This window comes from Meriones unguiculatus, chromosome 11 (assembly GCF_030254825.1).
Source record: "Meriones unguiculatus strain TT.TT164.6M chromosome 11, Bangor_MerUng_6.1, whole genome shotgun sequence".
In the NCBI taxonomy this organism is placed as follows: domain Eukaryota; kingdom Metazoa; phylum Chordata; class Mammalia; order Rodentia; family Muridae; genus Meriones; species Meriones unguiculatus.
Window position 1 is genome coordinate 22,731,491 of NC_083359.1, and position 19,592 is coordinate 22,751,082.

The 19,592-nt window shown below is 40.5% G+C and overlaps 1 protein-coding gene across 2 annotated transcripts in view; it reads left to right on the forward strand.

Annotated features, from left to right (window-relative positions):
• Sgcd (sarcoglycan delta) overlaps positions 1 to 19,592 on the forward strand; it is a 935,702-nt gene that overhangs the window by 560,087 nt on the left and 356,023 nt on the right. For both annotated transcript variants that reach the window (XM_060363800.1, XM_060363799.1), the window contains one exon: positions 5,280 to 5,468. In XM_060363800.1, the coding sequence (XP_060219783.1) occupies positions 5,280 to 5,468 (189 nt within the window). The remainder of the gene's footprint in view (positions 1 to 5,279; positions 5,469 to 19,592) is intronic.

A 19,592-nucleotide genomic window follows, 5' to 3' on the forward strand; every position in this document is an offset into this window, starting at 1 on the left:
TCAGGTGCTCATCTCTAAGGAGAAACAGAACATTAAATCATAGAGATCTAGGAAATACAGTAGTCAGAGACAAAGATAGTAAACTCTGAGCCCACAGTCTCATGAACACACAGGAAAACAAACAAAAAACAAACAAAAAACAAACAAATAAACAACAATCAGCATAAATATTCCAGGTAGGAAGTTGGTAAGTCACAAAACTGCAGACATTCTAAGGAAAGTGAACAATAAGAAAAATCCAACAAAATTTGAAGATGGATGTTTCTAATAGACCATTTCAGAAGATGAAATTGTCACAACCAAACAAAGATATGAAAAGCCTGGGCAGTAATGAGAATAGGAAAACAAATAGGAATAGGAAAATATCAAAGACTATGAAGAACATGATTAAATTTACTTCTGTTCAGACTCTATTGCTTGGTTTTATTAACTGTATTACTTATTTCTATTCCATTTGTTAAATAATAACTCCTAATAACAATAGCTATATTGCTAGGTTTTTTTTATTTGTATACAGAAATTGTGTAGAAGATGAGCTAGTGAGTAATTAGGCCCCAGTAAAGCTGTAATAAAGTTAATTGTTGCTTTAACAGTTAATTAATTAGAGGCAGCAAGAAAATAACCACCTTCCTTTAAAAATGCATTTTAGAACTAAGTACAATTTGGGAAGACAGTGCTGGAAAGAACAGCCCCATGGAAGGAATGCCGCAAAACCATATAGCATTGTGAAGGCGGGGGGAGGAAGATGGTGATCCAGAGGAAGGCTGGGGAGACAGAAGGTGCCTGGGTTACATTTCTATGCCAGCCTTGGTTTATGCTTCAGAGCATGCGCCCCAGGTGGTTCATGTGTCACAGTCAGTTTAACGCTATCTACAAATACAAATTCATGAGTCACCTTAGAATTCCTGAATTTTAACATATTGGGGTGAGGCCAACTGATCTGTCTTTTAAGCCATCTCTCAGGGTGATTCTTGGGCTTTCTCAAGCATAGGAGCCTCACCCATTGGGACAGGTATACTGTCTCTCCCCTGGGCTGGTGGGGGCTGCATTGTCTGTGGCTCCGCCTAAGCCTCTGCTGTGTATGGGGTTCTCTAGGGATGGGGCTCTGGAAGGACCTTAGATTTGTGAGTGCAGAAGCTTAAGTAAACAGTTTAGGTAATTATTAAAAAAAAGAAGAAGAAGAAAAGAAAAAGAAAACCCTAGGACTTGGAAAAACTTAGGTTACAAATGTTAATATGTATTTAGAGCAAGAAAGGAAATTAAATCATTAGCTTTAAAATCATGATATTGTAAAGGCTAGAATAATATTATTAATACTCAACTGTCTCACATCAATAGTTTGGGATCACACATCTTTCAGTTGTCTTTTCATTTTACAACTATTTACAATTGTAGTTTTGTGTACAGACAGAATGAAGGTAATTGTCTCCCATGACAGTTTTGACAGAAAGTTTTAATTATTGATCGTTATCATATGTAAATATGACAATTCTACATAAGAATATGCCTGTTGTTTATAACCTATAGAAATAAGAATTCTAATTAGTTCTATTTTCTGTGATTCCCACATTAAAAAAAAAAGCAAGCAGAGTGTAATTATATATGAGAAACTAAGTGTTTTCCTGAGAGTAGAGAATTTCTGTTTTGACTAGGTGACTGTGAAACTAAACTGTAGATTTAAATAATGGGAAAATGTCCTGTTCCTTCTGATATATCCCTTCTTTGCTGTCCATATATTTATGATGTTGTCCGCGGTGGGTCACATTTACCCACAGTGTATCCTGCTGGTTCAACATTGTCATGTCCCCAGGTCCAGTGAGTGGATGCCATGGGTTGAAAGAAACATTCTCGAAACACGTTCTGACAACAGGAGAGCCATCAATGGTGTACCTGTATGGATGCTGCAAGCCACATAAACATATACCACACTGTCCCAGCTGTATGAACTGTTGGTTCAGTGTCCTAATTAAATCTCCAGGGTACCTGTAAGTCCTCCAAAGCCCCAAGGTGAAGGGAAATCAGAGTAGAGAAAGACAAGGCCTAATGAATTCTAGTGACAACATCCATAACTGTCAGCGCCACAGGAATATTTGACTGTGTTCTTCCATTACTGGGCCCTCTTCCAGGTTGTTCAAAGAAGCCTGTCCCAATAAGTACTTGAGATTTTTAACTTCATTTGTTAGACAATAATTATTTTTCTAAGAAGGAACCAGAAAAACTATTTGAGATTGTCTTATTTGTTTTTAGCAATTTGACATGTTTGGATCCTTAATGAGAAAGCATAATGTCCTCTGCCCATGTGAGTTCCCCAATTGTGTAGGGTCACTGATACAAATTGTAGTGCTATCTTACATTTGCCTGGTAAGGACTTCCACTATCACCACTCTCAGGAGCTTCCTTCCCTGCCTTTTCTGCTCTTGATTCATGCCATAGACTTGGAAACTGAAGAGTTGGGGGTACGGTGGGAAGATAAGGCCCACTGCCACTGAGAGAAAGCCATTAAGCCATGCAACAACGGACCTGAATTCTGACCTTGTGATCTGACAGGGTTTTGAAATCCCCACCAGTCAATAATGGACAAAAAAGTCACTGCTTCCTGGGACCCCAAGGGTTCTTTGGAGTTGTTTCAAGGAATTCTGCTTTCTTGATATTAAACATGATAGTTATAAGATATTATCTGAAATTTATATTATGAAAAAAGTTTTAAAGGGGAAGCTATGTTTTCAGATGCTTTCCCAGTGTTTAGAATCCCCTGGGAAGCTTTTTTCCAATGGTCTCACTGAGCCCCAGGTTCTATTGTTGGAGATCAGTAGTTGTAATTGTTAGGTTTCTTTTGGATTTTTGATACTTAGTTGAGGTTGAGTGATGGCATTCCAAACTAAGAGAATTCAGGCTTATCTACCTATAGGGTAATGGGGGTAGCAATGCTGTTACTAGTTATTGGGTGCAAATTCTGTGATTTTCACTTAATGATACAGACTGTAGGTGCCTTTAGAAATGTAACTATGGGAACCTACCATAAATGTCTTCTGAAAGACTATGCCCAACAGGGGATCGAAGCAGATGCTAAGATTCACAGGCAAACTTTGGGCAGAGTGTAGGGAGTCATAGAAAGAGTGGGGTAATAGAAGGACTCTGAGGAGACAGGAACCAACCAACGTTGCATGCATGAAGAGGACCTAGGCCACCTACTCAGATGTAGCCAACAGGCAGCTCAGTCTTCATATGGGTTTCTTAGTAAGGGGAGCAGGGGCTGTCTCTGACATGGACTCTGTTGCCTGCTCTTCGATCACTTCCCTCTGGTGGGGGCCATTACCATGCCATGGAGGGAAAAAATGCAAGCAGTCCTAATGAGACTTGATAGGCTGGAGTCAGATGGTAAGGGAGGAGGGCTCCCCCTTTCTGAAAAATAGGGGTGGGGAATAGTGGAGAAGAGGGAGAGAGGGTGTGACCGGAGGAGGGGCTATGATTGGAACGTAAAGTGAATAAATTATAAAAATTAAAGTTAAATTAAAACAAAACAAACAAAAAAGAAATTTAACCATTCATCACTCAAAGTAACCATTGTATTCCGTTAACATATAACTTTGTACAATTTTTTTTATATTTATATCTCCACCTTCTTGGGTTTCCTGAGCATATCTTTCCAACAAATTATCATTTCACACCTAAATAAGTAGTGATACTCTTAGTTGTGGTGACCCACGTTGAAACAGCTGAAGTGAGCTGACAACATCATGGGTTTGTCTACACTTGCCTCCAGAGTGTGCCACAGGTCAAGAATTGCAACATTTGTATGCCCAGAGTCTTAGGTTGTGCATCTCCTTGCTGTTCCAGAAGTCTTATAGTCAAGGACAGAGGTTAACTTCTCTCATCCTCACTCAGACCCTTCAGAAAATTAGCAGATGGAAATTAAAGGGCCTTCCAGATACGACTCCAAGATTCTGTGATCACTTCCTTCTTTCACAGAATGATTAAATGGAAAATAAAGGTCTCATTTCCTTGAGGCTTCCACGACATTCTTTCTACTTCTGATTGATGCTCGTGCATAAAAATGCCAGTGAATGATGAGCCTGTTTTGTCCCTATCCTCTACAAGACATCTGTAATCTATAGGAGAGTTATTGGGAGCTGAGTGGTAGAACTGAGATCATTTGTAGTGCAGAAGCGGGGCTTGGCCGGCAATCCAAGCACAGCAGACGTTAACACACAGGAGAGAAGGGTGTAGTCACTGTTCTTGGTGAAGTTTCAGCAGGCAGCTGAAGTTGGGTCCACAAGACTATTTCTAACTCCAGAGGGAGAAAAGGTCCAAGGGTCCGCTATTGAAGGCAAAATTATTGCATTTGAGACTTTTGTTTTTAACTCTCAAAGCAAATTTCCTCATTAGTTATTTTTGTGCTACACATGCACAGTGTTGGGGTTAATTTATTTACTCAGACTAATTTCACATTGCACCCCAGAACTTAGGGGGCCCTCTGAATACCTCCTTCAAAACATAGTTGGGATTCTAAAAGTTCCTTTAGAAAATGGCTTCCAGGACTTCCTTACCTTCAAAGATATGCATGGGTATCTTTACACACATCAAGAAATAAGGTTGCATCAAGTAAAGGGACTGAAGCGAGCACCCAGGAGAGCCAATTTTGTCCAGGGGACAAAGACTTTTAAGAGCTGTCAGAAAGGTGAGAAGGTACAGCCATGACTTATTATTATTATTATTATTATTTACACTTTATTCACTTTGTATCCCCCCCATAAGCCCCTCCCTCCTCCCCTCCCGGTCCCACCCTCCCTACCCCTTCTTCATGCATGCCCCTCCCGAAGTCCACTGATAGGGGAGGTCTTCCTCTCCTTCCTTCTGATCTTAGTCTATCAGATCACATCAGGTGTGGCTTCATTGTCATCTTCTATGGCCTGATAAGACTGCTCTCCATGTTGGAGAGGATGCTGGTGGGAATGTAAACCTGTACAACCACTCTGGAAATCAATCTGGCGCTTTCTTAGACAACTAGGAATAGCGCTTCCTCAAGATCCAGCCATACCACTGCTAGGCATATATCCACAAGAGGCTCAAGTACACAATAAGGACATTTACTCAACCATGTTTGTATCAGCCTTATTTTTAATAGCCAGAAGCTGGAAACAGCCCAGATGCCCCTCAACTGAAGAGTGGATGCAGAAACTGTGGTACATCTATACAATGGAGTATTACTCAGCCATGCCTTTTGCCTCCCTCTTCCAGAGGTTTAACGTGAGTGCTTCCCTGTACCTGCTTCATTTCAGATGCCTCAGGAACAGTACTCACACCATCGGAGCGCCATGCCCAGCTCTGAGGGGCCACACATTTACAAAGTGGGGATTTACGGCTGGAGGAAGAGATGCCTGTATTTCTTTGTCCTGCTCCTCATGATTTTAATACTGGTGAACTTGGCCATGACCATCTGGATTCTCAAAGTCATGAACTTCACAATTGTAAGTAAGACTGTATAAATGTGTTAAGTACACACTGGAGGAAAGGGAAGCATAGAGCAAGAGAGCAAAGGACTGTGGGAAAGTGGTGTCTCATGACACTTGATTTCAAGATGATGATGAATACAAACTTTTATTTGTTTTCAGTTCTTCTCATGCTAAGACTCCAAATTTAGGGTCATTTCTATCACTTAAAGTAGTTTGTAGCCTTCTCTCCATCATCATAATGTTTTTGCAATCCTATAGTCTTTGACCACTTTGGGTGAATAATTCAGAGAAAAATGAAGGATAAAGCGAAAGTATTGTTTTTCACCAATTTTAGTAGTAATGAATCATTTCATCAGGCAAGAGTTGAAATGTGTGAGTACAATTGACCTTCAAGAATCATCTAAAAATGTTGGCAGTTAAATTATACCTGCATGCCCATCACTGTGGTTCACTGACAATCTCCAGTGTGAGGAGGAAAATCTTTTCTGCTATTGCAAGGGTAAGGTGGAAATGAGAGGAAACAAGCTGTATTCCATTGTTTTGCTTAGTTAGTTTCTAAGGGATGTGTGTTTGGACAAAACTCTCGTTTCTGGTGCTCAGAGTGTTATTTAGACGGGTTGGAATGCAAGGGAAGAGAACACTGTTCCAAAATAACATGTGTGTATTCTGAGGTCTTTTTAATTTAGTGATTTGAGTGTGTAGAATCAATATAATTAACTTACTAATGAGAAGGTCACGGACGCTAATCTGCTGCTCGGGTAATACATTTTCTCATCTTGATGTCAAAAGCTAATGGACAGGCAATAAAACAACGCCTTATGGATTAAAAAAAAAATAAAAAAGAGTCATAACAAAGTGAACAGTGAGGCCTTCCTTTGAAACTTCCCAATGGGATCATGGATATTTATGGTGTTTTTGAACCACAGAATGTATTTTTGTGCTTGGCTTGCTCCAGCTGTATCTGCTGGCTGGTCTGTTTCTTTCTCCATCTTTCCTACCTGAAACTGATGCACTTTGATGCTTGATGGCTGCCTTAAGGTATCTCAGGTTATATGTACCTCTCCAGAGGACAAGGGTTTACATGTGCTTCCCCAACAAGCTGAGATTTTTACGCATACTTTCTCTGTGTGCCTCCGTCTGTCACTCATGGTGGGGCTCACTAGTACTTGGGTGAAGTAACAGTGTCCAAAAAACAAGTTAAGAGATACAGCTTCAGGCTTAAGAATGGATCATTCCCTAATACCCATAGTTAAAGTTCATGAATACGTAATCGAAAGCGGCTCTAGCATGTCATAGCTCTGTCTTGAAAACGGTTCTGTGTAGAATACAGAGTGGCTCTTCATTTCCCAGCATCAACTTTGGAAGGCTGCGTTGGTCAGTTTCCATGTAGCTGCTATGAGTCTCAGGCCATCTGTTCGTGTTGGAACACATTACCATCTGTTTGTAGATGGCACTCGATACATAAATTTTGAACTTTGGTGCTCTTCATCAACATGCAAGGTTTAGAGCAATATTTCAGTTAAGAAAGGGACAAAACCAGATTCTATCTAGTGTTTACAAGTGAGAATGTGATGACATGAAGTTTTTAGCATTTTATGTGTGAGAGGTGGCCTTTACTCCATTAGGTTTTAAGTTCACATGATTACAATTGACCTTTATTGATGTAACTGTTTCACGGTGTTCTTAGATTTAATTTTTAAAAATGTAAGTCTCAATTAGCTTCTACACTGCACATTAAACACACACTTAGGCATAGCATAGAGAGCAATAACTCAGAGACAGTTGAAGGTTAGAACTTATAAAACTTGCCTGTTAGCTGACATGTCAGGGTTGAAGGGTAAAACAACCATTTGGAAGAATTTCTGTTTATGGCTAATGGAAGAGTTGGATAGTTGGACTCTGAAAGTATGACAGTTTGTGACTTCTCCGGTGGGACTTAGCTGAGGACCTGATTCCCTCTTCTGCTGCTGGAGGCAAATATCTGTATTCCCTTGTTGGGTTTTTTTTTTTTTTTTTTTTTTTTTTGTGATTGTTAATATCTGGTCTAATGCTCAGCTCTAAAATGGAAGAGATTTAGGGACTCGGGTGGAAAGTAAGAGCTCAAATCTTATTTTTGTCAAATATGAAAATATTTGCTTAAAAATGACAAAAAACTTCAACACTAAGCAAATATGACTTGCAGAGTAGGCTTCATTTGACAAGATTCAAAGAGGTGGATATAAATACACATTGAACACCACTTACTGGGTGGGTGTGACATTAAGGTAATAATCTATATGAAATCAACTATTTCCTGTAGTTAACGAAATTGAGTGCCAAACTTCAGAGTCTTTAAGGCTTTACCACACCAAGCACTTACTAGGGTAAGAATAGAATAATGCCACTATTAGTCATAATTGGTGCTTTACAATAGTAATGCATTTGAGCAACTAGAACCCAAGTATTAGAAAATTGGTCTTGCCCTGCAAGTTAAAAGCATATTTTATCCATCAGTCATAGCATAAAACATATTCTCTTAGAATTATAATTCTATGGCACAAATAATAATTTAGTTACAATGAAGATCTTGCAGAAAATGGAACGAGGTGTTAATCAATGTTCTACGGGAGAATATAAGATGAGAGAGCAAGGGGAATCAATGAGGTGACAGTGAATCATTTTATGCAGCACTTTTGAACATGTTATCAATTGCAAAGAGTGCTTGTTTCATACGCTTATTTCATATGAATTGTTCAAAAATTGGGGGTTTGGACACTAAACTGCCATGGGCTACATCTGTGCAGGGGTTCTAGGTTACCTCCATGCATGGTACTTGGTTGGAGTATGAGTCTCTGGGAAGACCCCTGTGTTCAAATTTCTGGTTCTGTTGCTCTCCTTATGGAGTTGCTGTCCTCTCCAGATCTTACTATTTCCCACTTCTTACATAAGATTCCATGCACATTGCCCAACAGTTGGCCATGAGTCTCGGCGTCTGCTTTGATAGTCTGCAGGGGAGAGCCTTTTAGAGGCCCTCTGTGGCAGGTTCTCAGTCCAAGTGGGTCACATAGTAATGGGAAGAGGGACTGTTTCTGACATAATCTGATTGGCCTGCTCTTTGATCTCCTCCCCCTGAGTGGGGAGCAGCCTTACCAGGCCACAGAAGACTATAATGCAGTCACTCCTGATGAGATTTGATAGACTAAGATAGAAAGAAGGAGAGGAGGACCTCCCCTATCAGTGGACTTGGGGAGGGGCATGTGGGAAGAAGGGGGAAGGAGGGTGGGTTCGGGAGGGGAGGAAGGAGGGGCTTATGTGGGGATACAATATGAATAAAGTGTGATTAATAAAAAAATTGGGGGGTTGGGAATATTTACATCATAATAAACTTCCCAGAATAAAACAAACTAAGAGGCTGATGTCATTTTTGAAGACTCAGCAATTTATCTAATGTTGAACACTATGGATGTTTGCTTTGCTATCAGAGTTGTGTTTTGTTCCATCCCTAAGGATGCAAGGTCTGTAGAAGGGCTGTTGCTATAACAACATGGATTTACAAATGAGATTTTCTTGTTTAGAAGTAAATCTAAAGATAAAAAATTTTGCTTACTTGTGGCAAAATTACCCTTGTGCCCATGACTGGTCAAGAGAGTCTGGCTACAATTCTGTTTTCTCCACATTGGAAAGTATGTGACTTTCCAATATTTATACACCCAGAAATCAGTCTCTTTTCATTGAGCACACTGTGCTGTATAAGAAAATTTTTAAAAATGAGTGACGCCAAAAAAAAAGAAAATTAATATTTCTACTATCTACTCAGTTCTAGGCACTGTTCATGGCACTTAAACTTTTTCATTGAATTTCCAAAACAACTGTATAAATAAAATAGTTTTAATCCCTTGTAATAAGATAGAGCCCCAGCTTTAGAGAAGTTTAGTTACACCATGAAAGATGTATAGCTAGTGAGTCCAAAAGTGGTGTTTGGGCTCAAAGTCCACCATCTAGTACCTACTCTCCCTAATGGTTTTGTGATATGGCTTTTCAGTAAGATTTGGAAGCTATCAAACTGGCTCATTAATCTTTGCTCTCTAGTGTCCTGATTTTCTTTTCCATCAAAGGTATTTCATAGCATTTCTGCTTAGAGTAGTTCCCTGGTAGTTGGCAAAGTTCCCTCCTTACTTTACTTGATGGGCATAATCAATGAATGACATTCTGTAGGTACACCATCTTGCTCTAATGTGACCATCTAGTGTGCCTTATGTCAATTTTAGGGTCCCTTCCTCATGCAGTAGTGAGTTAAGCATGGACAGCAGCATCTAACACAAGGGCAGGCTCAATGCTAACAAAAGAATGTCACCAGCGGCTCCACACAATAGTGTCATTGTTGAGATTCAGGCTCTGGAGACAAACATTCTAATTATAGTTCTTGCTTCCACCACTTACCATGTGGCCTTTCACAAATTCCACAGCATCTCTGTGCTGCCATTTCCCAGAAGTCACACCAGGACACACCACATAGAACTGTTGTGACTGTTAGGGGAGGTGGTGGAGGTGGGGTTTGGGATACAGCCTGACATAGCAGCATTTTATATATGTGTTTGATGCTGTCATCCAAGGGTTTTACAGGCTCCATCCATTCTACGGTGCTATTTCCACTGTTAAATAGAACCTAACTTATAAACTATAGCAGATAACTGATCCAAGTTAGACTGTCTTAGATATTTTTGTCAACTTGGCACAAGTCAGGGTCAGCTGGGATGAAGGAACTTCAGTTTGAGAAAATATCTCTATTGAATTGGCCCACAGGCAAGCCTGTGAGGGTGTTTTTTTGATTCATGACTGATATGGGAAGTCCAGCCCACCATGGACAGTGCCACCCCTGGACGACGAGTGGTCCTGGCTCAAATAGTAAAGCAGGCCTAACAAGCCACTGAGAGAAAACCAGTAAGCAGTGTTCCTCTGTGGCTTTTTCTTGATTTCCTGCTTGAGGTCCTGTTTTGACTTCTCCCACTGATAGACTGTGAAGTGGCAGTATAAGCCAAAACAAAACAAAAAAACCACAAACACACAAACACTGTTCCCCTGTTGCTTTAGATAACACCTGCTGTAACACAAATAAACAGCAAATCAGAGCATAAATTATTACAAACTTTAAAAGGAAATAGATGAAATAACGAACTGAAATTGCAGACTAGTGACTGGAACTCAGATTAAGTTCTGAGTTAAACTGGCTGCAGTTTCTGGTCTGTTAATGAGTTGGATATACTGGGGAGCAATGCAGAAAGCCCCAGCCTAAGTGTCAAGGATTGACAACTGCTCATGAGCCAGATGACCCTTCTCCTCAGGGCTCAGGATGGAGATAAATGCTTTAGCCTCTGTGTCTTTCATAGCAGGTTCCTTCTCGGACCTTTAAATTCTGCATTTTGTTCTTTGTCTTAACATGTGTAGTATGACCCTACAGAAGACTGTTGCTCCAGCCAACACATTTTAGAAGGCGATTCCTAATCAAAGCCTTGAAGACCTTCCAAACAGTATAGTATTGACCAGCTGTTGTACACCATCACTGAGCACGGTGCTCATTAAGTAGCAAGACTGAAAAGGTGTAGGAGTCATTGATAGCCAGCATGATCTCTTGCCCCAGTAAATAGAAAGCTAGAGGAAAAGAGAACCATGGGAGTCTCTTGGTCAGACACCCTCATTTTACAGACGACAGAATTAAAGTGGGTCATGAAGCCCTCTGACCTGACTCCAGCTCTCTGTTTGCCCTGGGAACTTCTCTGGCACAAATATTCCATTCGATTCATTTCTTAGTTCCATCCATTCTTAGCTGGCTTACATCGCACCAGCTTTCACTGCGAGTTCAATAATTACAAATTTCCTTCTTGTTCGTGCTCAGAAAGAGCACCAAAGCTAAGTACACAGTCATGTGATATAATTGTAGTGTATGGCTCTCCTGAGTGTGTCTCTTCATTGACTAGAAATACAGTCTGAAGTTCATAGGTTTTGATCACGTAATATGTGAATGTCTACTTAGTAAACATTGGTTTAGAATTTACTTCATAATTTTCTGATCTTATCTATAAAACTACTAAGAGGCAGGCACCTATGTTACCCACGTGTAACAGAAGAGCCAGTGGAGGCTTGGAATGTAGTCACTAGGCCAAGGTCACACATCCGGGGAATGACAAAGCTTGGATGGGCTTGCACAGAGTCTGACTCGGAGGACAGTCTTAATCAGGACACAATGCTGCCCATTTTTCCAAGGGCTATTTTTCATGAAGACAAATTGAATTTGTTCAATGTGATGTCTCAAACATGATTTATTTACCCTGAAGTAAGATAAAGATCCACTGAGGGTCAGAGGAAGGCATTCTAATACTTGTAAATTGGACACATTGTAGAGCAGGGAGAGCCAGGGAGAATGGCCAGTGCCTTCCATAACTCAGGCCAATGACACCTCATCTGTTTTGGGAAGGCTCACAGAACTGTGACCTAGTCAAACTAACTCAAGCAGAGGGGAATGAGGAGACATCAGCATGAAGGAGAGGAGAATCTATCTCCTGGGGATGCAGGATGCCAGTGTGAAGTTGGGCAAGTCTTTTCTCAGTGGGACCTTGACTTCTTCACATATGCTCCTGGTTGCTTTCCTAAGCCAAAGCCATCAGTCTTGCCTTGGGTAGTAATATAAGACATGGTTTTCTCCACTCCCATTGTGCTGCTGGTGAATTCTATGTCCGACCACATTTTATAAATGCCTCATACCTTCACTTTGCATCCACGTTGAAATCCCCCTATGAGAAGCCATTCCCTGTTAGTCTTCACATCTCTCTATCAAAATCTCCTATTATTGCTCAAGTGACATCCCACCCCAATAAAAACCCCAGAAAACAAAACAAAACAAGCAAGCAAACACACAAAAAGCAGGTACTGTGCCAGCAAGCCTTGCATGTCCCAACTACTTTGTCTTGCATGCCCATAGAAGCAGTCTTACGCTTTAGCTGTTGTGACTTAGGAAGCCAAAGTCATCTGCTTGTAGAGACCTGATTGCCAGGGTATGGACGGACATCCTTGATATTATCAAGATCATATTTGAATATCTGATCTACATTTGAAATTCCATCCGTGTGTGTGTGTGTGTGACTGTGTGTGTATGATGCCAACCTTTCCTTTTTTTTTTCTTCATTCTTTCTCCGACGTTCTCTCAGCTTGAACCCTTTGTGTTTGGCCGCACCTGGTATCAGACAGCAGGGCACATACACACTGCCTGTATTTCATTCCCTGAGTTTCTCCTGTTAGGAGAAGAGCTCAGAAGGCAGTCACTTCCATCTTCTACATGTAAGCTCTGGGTATACACATTGCTTAGCACATACAAGACAGAGGATACTGATAGAATAAATTAATTAGGTAATGTTATGAATAAATAGTCACTTTAAAATTGAAATGTATAAAATGGGTTAATAGAGCTTTATCCAGCTTATAAAATGAAGTATTGGTTGATTTATTAAGGTAGACAGAACATAAATGAAATAGGTGCTTGAATTTGATTATGAAGAGATATTTTTTAATGTAGGCATTCCCTCCCCTGCTTCAGCTACCTGCTACATTTTAATTATACTAGGAAAGCAACAATGAAGTGTGAAATGTATTCAAAGTGGGAGACTCCATTCTGGTTAATGGACAGATTTGTTCAGCAAATGGAAGGAAGTGATGTTGTTAGTGTTTTATTTTTCACTTAACATTGTTCATGTATTGAGCATGTAAGTAGCATCCACCTGAGAATGTATTTTAGTATCACTTGGGGATATGGCAAGTCTTCCCAGGCTGAACTCATCATCACCCATTCATCTATGGTACCTTCATGTTTGGTCACTTTTTAACTTATTAGTTCAAACTCCTCTGTCTGAAAAATTGCCAAAAATATTAATATTTTAAACAGCATAGAAATTTGAATGCAAGAAAACAAAACAAAAAAAACGCCCCTCATACTTAATTTGCCATCAGTTATAGAATATGACTCACTAATGTCATGTTTAATTTGAACGTCTTTGAAGCATTTTCAAGAATGTAGGAAGTGCCTACATTAAAAATAGCTCTTCATAATCAAGTTCAGGCACTCATCTCATTTATAATCTGTCTATCTCAATAAACCAACCAATACCAGGGAACAGTTTGGCATTTTAACTGCTGCCAAGTGATATGAACCAAGATGGTTGTCTATCTCCCTGCCTCTTTCATTCTGTCTTTCTCTTTCTGTGAGTGTGTGTGTGTGTGTGTGTGTGTGTGTGCGTGTGTGCACGCGTGCATATATGTGTCTGTGTCTGTGTATGTGCAGGCCAGAGGGCACACTTGAGTGTCATTTATCCTTGTTTTTTGAAACACTGACCTTAAACTCACCAAAGAGCTAGGTTGGCTAATGATCAAGCCTAAGGGACCTGTCCCTGTCTCTCCAACAGTGGAATGACAATTGCATATTACCACATGAGAAATCTTACATATAGATTTGGGGAAAACTGAATGCTGGTACTCAGGCTTATGGGTTGGGCATTTCACTGAGCTATCTCTCTGTACTTGTCAGTTAGCATTTCTTGAGCACCATATTTATACACTGTATCACATGTTCTGTGGAAGGTAAAGATTGTGACTAAAATGATCTGTGTACATTTGTATTCTCCTGATAGTGCATGTGGGCATAGGTGCCTAAGTGCATGTATTTGTATGGAGGTTAGAGGTCAGTGTCAGGTGTCTTCCTCAGTTGCTGTCTACTTTATTTGTGCATGCATGTACATGTTCACAGGCATGGATGCATGTACATGGAGACCAGACATAGCCATTGGATGTCTTCTTCAGTCACTGTCCACACTATTTTTTTGAGATGGTTCTCCCACTGAACTTAGACCTCTCCAGTTTGGCTAGACTAGCCAGCCAGTGAGCTCCAAGGGTCCTCATATCTGTACTTCCCCAGGGCTAAAATTACAGATGTGTGTTGCCATGGCTAGTGTTTTTACATGAGTCCTAGAGCTCAAGTGCTCATACTTATACTATAGTAACAAAGCTATCTCCCCAGTACCCTAACATGACCCCACACTATACTAATTTCCTTATAATTTGCTAGGGAAGCCACAACATAATTATAATACCTTCCCAAATAGTATAAATCTTTTAATTAATCAATTTATTTATTTACTTTACATCTCAACTGCAGTTTCCCCTCCCTCCTCTCCTCCCACTCATTCCCCTTCTTCCCCTTCCCCTACCTGGCATCCACTTTTCCCTTTCTCTTCAGAAAAGGGTAGACCTCCTATGGTTATCAACCAGCCTTGACATATCAAGCTGCAGTAAGACTGGGCGCATTGTTTCCTGTTGAGGCTAGATGAGGCAGCCCAGTTAGGGGAAAGCATCCCAAAGGCAGGCAACACAGTCAGAAATAGCCCCTACTCCCACTCTTAGGACCCCCATGTGAAGATGAAGCTACACAGCCGTTACTTAGAGGGCCTAGGTCAGCCTCATGTATGCTGTCTGGTTGGTGGTTCAATCTTGGTGAGCCCCTGTGTGGCCAGGTTAGTTAATTCTGTAGGCTTTCTTGTGGTGTCCTCGACCCCCGTGGCTCCTACAATCCTTCCTTCCTTTCTTCTGCAGGATTTCCCAAGCTCCGCTTAATGTCTGGCTGTGGGTCTCTGCATCTATTTTCATCAGTTGCTGGGTGAAGCTTCTCTGATGACAGTTTTGCTAGGCGCCTGTCTGCAAGTGTAGTAGAATAACATTAACATGACAGAGGTGGGCTTTCTCTCATGGCATGAGTGTCAAGCTGGGTGGCATATATCTTAAAGAATCATGAGAGACAACTCAGTTAAAACTAGAAGGCATTCAGATAGTTCATAGGGTACAGATTCACAGGATCAGGGAAGCCTTTCCAGTGGCAGTCAAAGTAAAGGGATCAACAATATTGGCATCCAGAGATGAATGAATTGAAAGGGGTTGGGAAGAATCAGACCAGAAGTTCAAGTGTGGAGAGCTGAAGGAAGCTGGGCAGGGAGCAGGGGCTATTCAATACAGTAAGTCAGACAGAATGCAATTTTTGCACACATAAGGTCAAACTAAGAGACTGCAGTTTCAGTGATGGGCAAATACTTTGCAAAATCATCCCATTACATGGATAATTCTTATGCCCTTTGACACTTGCTAGTTTTCATTGACCACAAACTGGATTTTTGTTGTCCTAGAATTGAGGAAAATACTGTTAGGAAATCCCCTGGAAAACATTTCCTCCCTTATGTCTCACACATGGAATGTTAAGTTCTTAGTGGCTCCATTACTATGGACTCCAAATAACCTCAAACAGAAGTTTGAGCCCTGCCTCAGGAATCTGTCTATCTTGCTGAGGCATTAAGTGATCAGATGAGAGATGTTTTAGATATCCAGGGCACATTATTGTAAAGAGTGCGAGGTTTCTAGACTGAGCTTTCTAGACTGGGGTGGCACTGTCTGCTAATGAACCCAAACGTTATAACATTAAAAGTTCATTTTTCCATTCATTGCAGATATTCAAAAGGTACATGTAGCTAGTAGGTACCACATTGGGAAGCACGTGATTCCAGAAAGTTCTTTGCTTCAGAGCAGGTCTAGATCACCCTACATCTTAGGTTGGACTTGGACCATGTGCTGAGACCTGTAACTAAAGATGTTTGCGCTTGTTCTGCATAGTTCCTCAGGCCTGGAGCCAGGAGATTAATTTAGAAAAAAAGAAAGAAAGAAAGAAAGAAAGAAAGAAAGAAAGAAAGAAAGAAAGAAAGAAAGAAAGAAAGGAAGGAAGGAAGGAAGGAAGGAAGGAAGGAAGGAAGAGAGAGAGAGAGAGAGAGAGAGAGAAAGAAAGAAAGAAAGAAAGAAAGAAAGAAAGAAAGAAAGAACTTAATGGAAGGAATAGAAGAGAGGTTGTCATAATTTGGCTGTGGGAGGATCAGAAGTGATGACTATAACAGTAGTATCCTTTATCTTTGCCTTCATGCATCCTCTGTTGTTTCTTTCCTCTCAGTATTTCAAATTGAGCAGGTCCTGAGATGGATTATTTTTTTAATGCCTGTGAGAGCTAAATGGACCTGTAGAGGATGAAGAGCTGTATTGCAAAGGGAGAGTATGAGTTATGTGTAGGTTTTATTGTGCTCATCCGTGTAATATGCAGTTTGAGCCACACAGTATCTAAGGTCCTCTGAGATCACATAGTTTCTATTTTTAACTATAGTCTACCAAAACGCCTTGATGCAGAATAGGAGCGATGCAATTATTTTTGTTTTCTGTGGAAGTGTGTGGAGCCAGACTTTTCACTACTTTGTTGGGTTATTTTTCTACCCCGCTACACCAGTCCTTTCCCCCACCCCCCAACACAGGTAGAAGACAAAGATAGTTAGAGGGAAAAGGGGGCATAGAACTTTTTAAACTACTTCCTGTTGATTAGGGGCATCATAAAGTACTTTGGGACAAATTTGATCTTTGTAGTCAGGATATCTCCAACCAACAACCAGCAATCTAGAAAAGAGCAAACAGCAAGGGCAACAGGATCAAACAGCAGGAGGAGGGGCAGCAGCAGCCTCCTTGCCTCTTGGGCTCTGGCATCATCATACATTTGCAAAAATTTAACTGCAGCTGGCAAAACCATGCCCCTGCTAGAGCAGGAGGTAAATCATAGTCAGCTGTTGTGGACAATTTAAATTAGCCCCATATCCCACACCAGAGATAACAAACAAATATACAAACAAACAAACGTATTCCCATAACATTTCTGTGTTTTTAAAGAACTCAAAAATTCTCACTAGAAGTGTGTGCATTTAGCTCATCTCCATGAGAGTCTGTGTTTGCTCCTTCTGTCTGTTTTGACAAAGATTCAAGATACCAAATTCTAGGAAACATAGTTCTGTGTCTTTTTGTTTGAATTTTAATTTACTCATCTATTTAAAGAATAGTTGATCTGGTTGTCTGTTGCTATATAACAAAGTGCCCTAAGTTTTTGTGGCTTCATACAGCCACAACTTGTTTTCCTGTTGATCCCACACTCTCAATAGAGGTCTCCATTGCCTGGTATCCAGTGCTAGATCTGGACTTTGAGACTGGAGCTTACTCAGTGCTGGGCCTAGATCCATCCTGTAGTGCACTTACTTATTTATGAGTCGTTGCTTCTCTGTGTCTTCTGGGACTTCACTAGCCAAAATACCTAAAAATATGACACTTCACTAAGAATTAATTTGGAATTATTCTGAGTAATTCCTGGGCTTCATACTAGAATATCTCACTTAATGTAAAAGGACATAGAATCATAATGACCTAGACTTGGATAACCAACAGTACCATTTTGACCTTTCCAAAGGCACAGATCAGTGCATGAAGGGAGCACATGCTTATTCATTGAGGAACTGTATTCCTAGAAGAATAGACTTGAAATGGGAAGCTCTTATATCTTAAATTTTGCCCCCCCAAAAAAGTTAAGTTCTGGCCTTACTTCCTGGAACCTATGACTGTTACCTGATTTGACAAAGGATGTTAATTTCTCTAAATTAAGAATCTTGAGATGAGAGTTGACATGTGTATCGATCTATGGATATTTCTGTGGATAGGGATGGAGTAGTGGATCTGGAAAGAGTTGACGGCGAAAATGATCAAAACACATCTTATGAAACTGAAAACTCTCAAAGAATTAATTAAAATGTAAAATGAAGGAGGAGAAAAAGAAAGGATTTCCCCAACTATGATTATCTTGTAGTTTAAAGAGGAAATGCTATACATAAACCATACAGATAGGAAAACACAATCATTTGGCTCCTGTGTTCGCCAGGTTAAACAATTTGGTGCCATTCATGGTTGATGACCATCTAGAAATAAATACCTTGTTCATTTGAACAGTCTCGGATAGTCTCTGTGATTCTTGGCAAGCAGGGTTCCAGAAAGTAGGAATAATTTGCATCTTGTTCATTCAGTAGTGGAGAGCCTTATGCTTCTGAGGTTTTTTGTTTTCTTTTGTTTGGTTTTGAAAATGAGTTCCTAATCCCAATTAAATGAACGTTCCCTGCTTAAAACCTTCACCTCTCCAAACCGAACACCAGGACTGTTAACAATCTGGTGACAATCTAGTGAATGAATAGCAGCCACTCAACTCAACAAATGTTTGCTGGGTTCCTCCTGTGAGCTAATCACTAAAGAGATGGAAGCATGCCACTCCCCAGAGGTGTGGAAGTGAGTCTGCCAAGAGCAGTTTTCCCTAGGGGAGTATTCCATCTGAGATACAAAATGTGGGAAGGAATGACATAATCACACAAACAGACACAGAGGATCAGCCACAGCACGTGGCCACTGTAAGAATTAATGGAGGCGTGACTTGGCATAATCAAGGAGACTTTCAAGAGGTGGCTGTACACAGCTAAAAGTGAACCGAGAATGAAATAATGTAGAGACGAGAGTATTTGGTGACCCTGTAAGATCGCATATGAGTGTCTGAAGAATATGAAGACAAGTTCCTCTGATCCGTTGACTTGTGGTGCTGGGGGGCTAAGGGGAGGCAGAAGCTGAGTAGAAGAAGCTTGTGGTAAAGTGACTTTCTTCTGTGTTTTGTATTATGTGAAGAGACTGCACTTATAGGATTTGTGTGATATTTAAGAAGACTTAAATACAAAATAGCTAAAAAAGCAAAGAGAAAATGGTCAGTAGAGAAGTAAGAGTGCATCAAAGTGCTTCCTTAAAAGCCTCTGGAGGCCTTACTCAGAAGAATTAATACGACTAATTCTGACATCTAATGGAAGGCATTTCTGCATTTAGGCAATAAGACTGGCTTATAACAAATCTTTGGTCTATTATTATCATGATACAGTATTTGGCTATTCATGTACACATTGTCCTCTACCTCAGATCTTCAAAACAGTTGTCACTCACAGCATGGCATGGACTGAGAACTGGTTCTGTGGTAGACACTGTACTGTGCACTGAACATGGGGTATACTATCTAATTTTTCTTTTTTTAATTTATAAACTTTTTAAATTTATGTTTTAATTATTACAATTTATTTACTTTGTATCCCAGCTGTAGCCCCCTCCCTCATCCCCTCTCAATCCCACCCTCCTTCCCTCTTCTCCCATGCCTCTCCTCCAGTCCACTGATAGGGGAGGTCCTCCTCCCCTGCCATC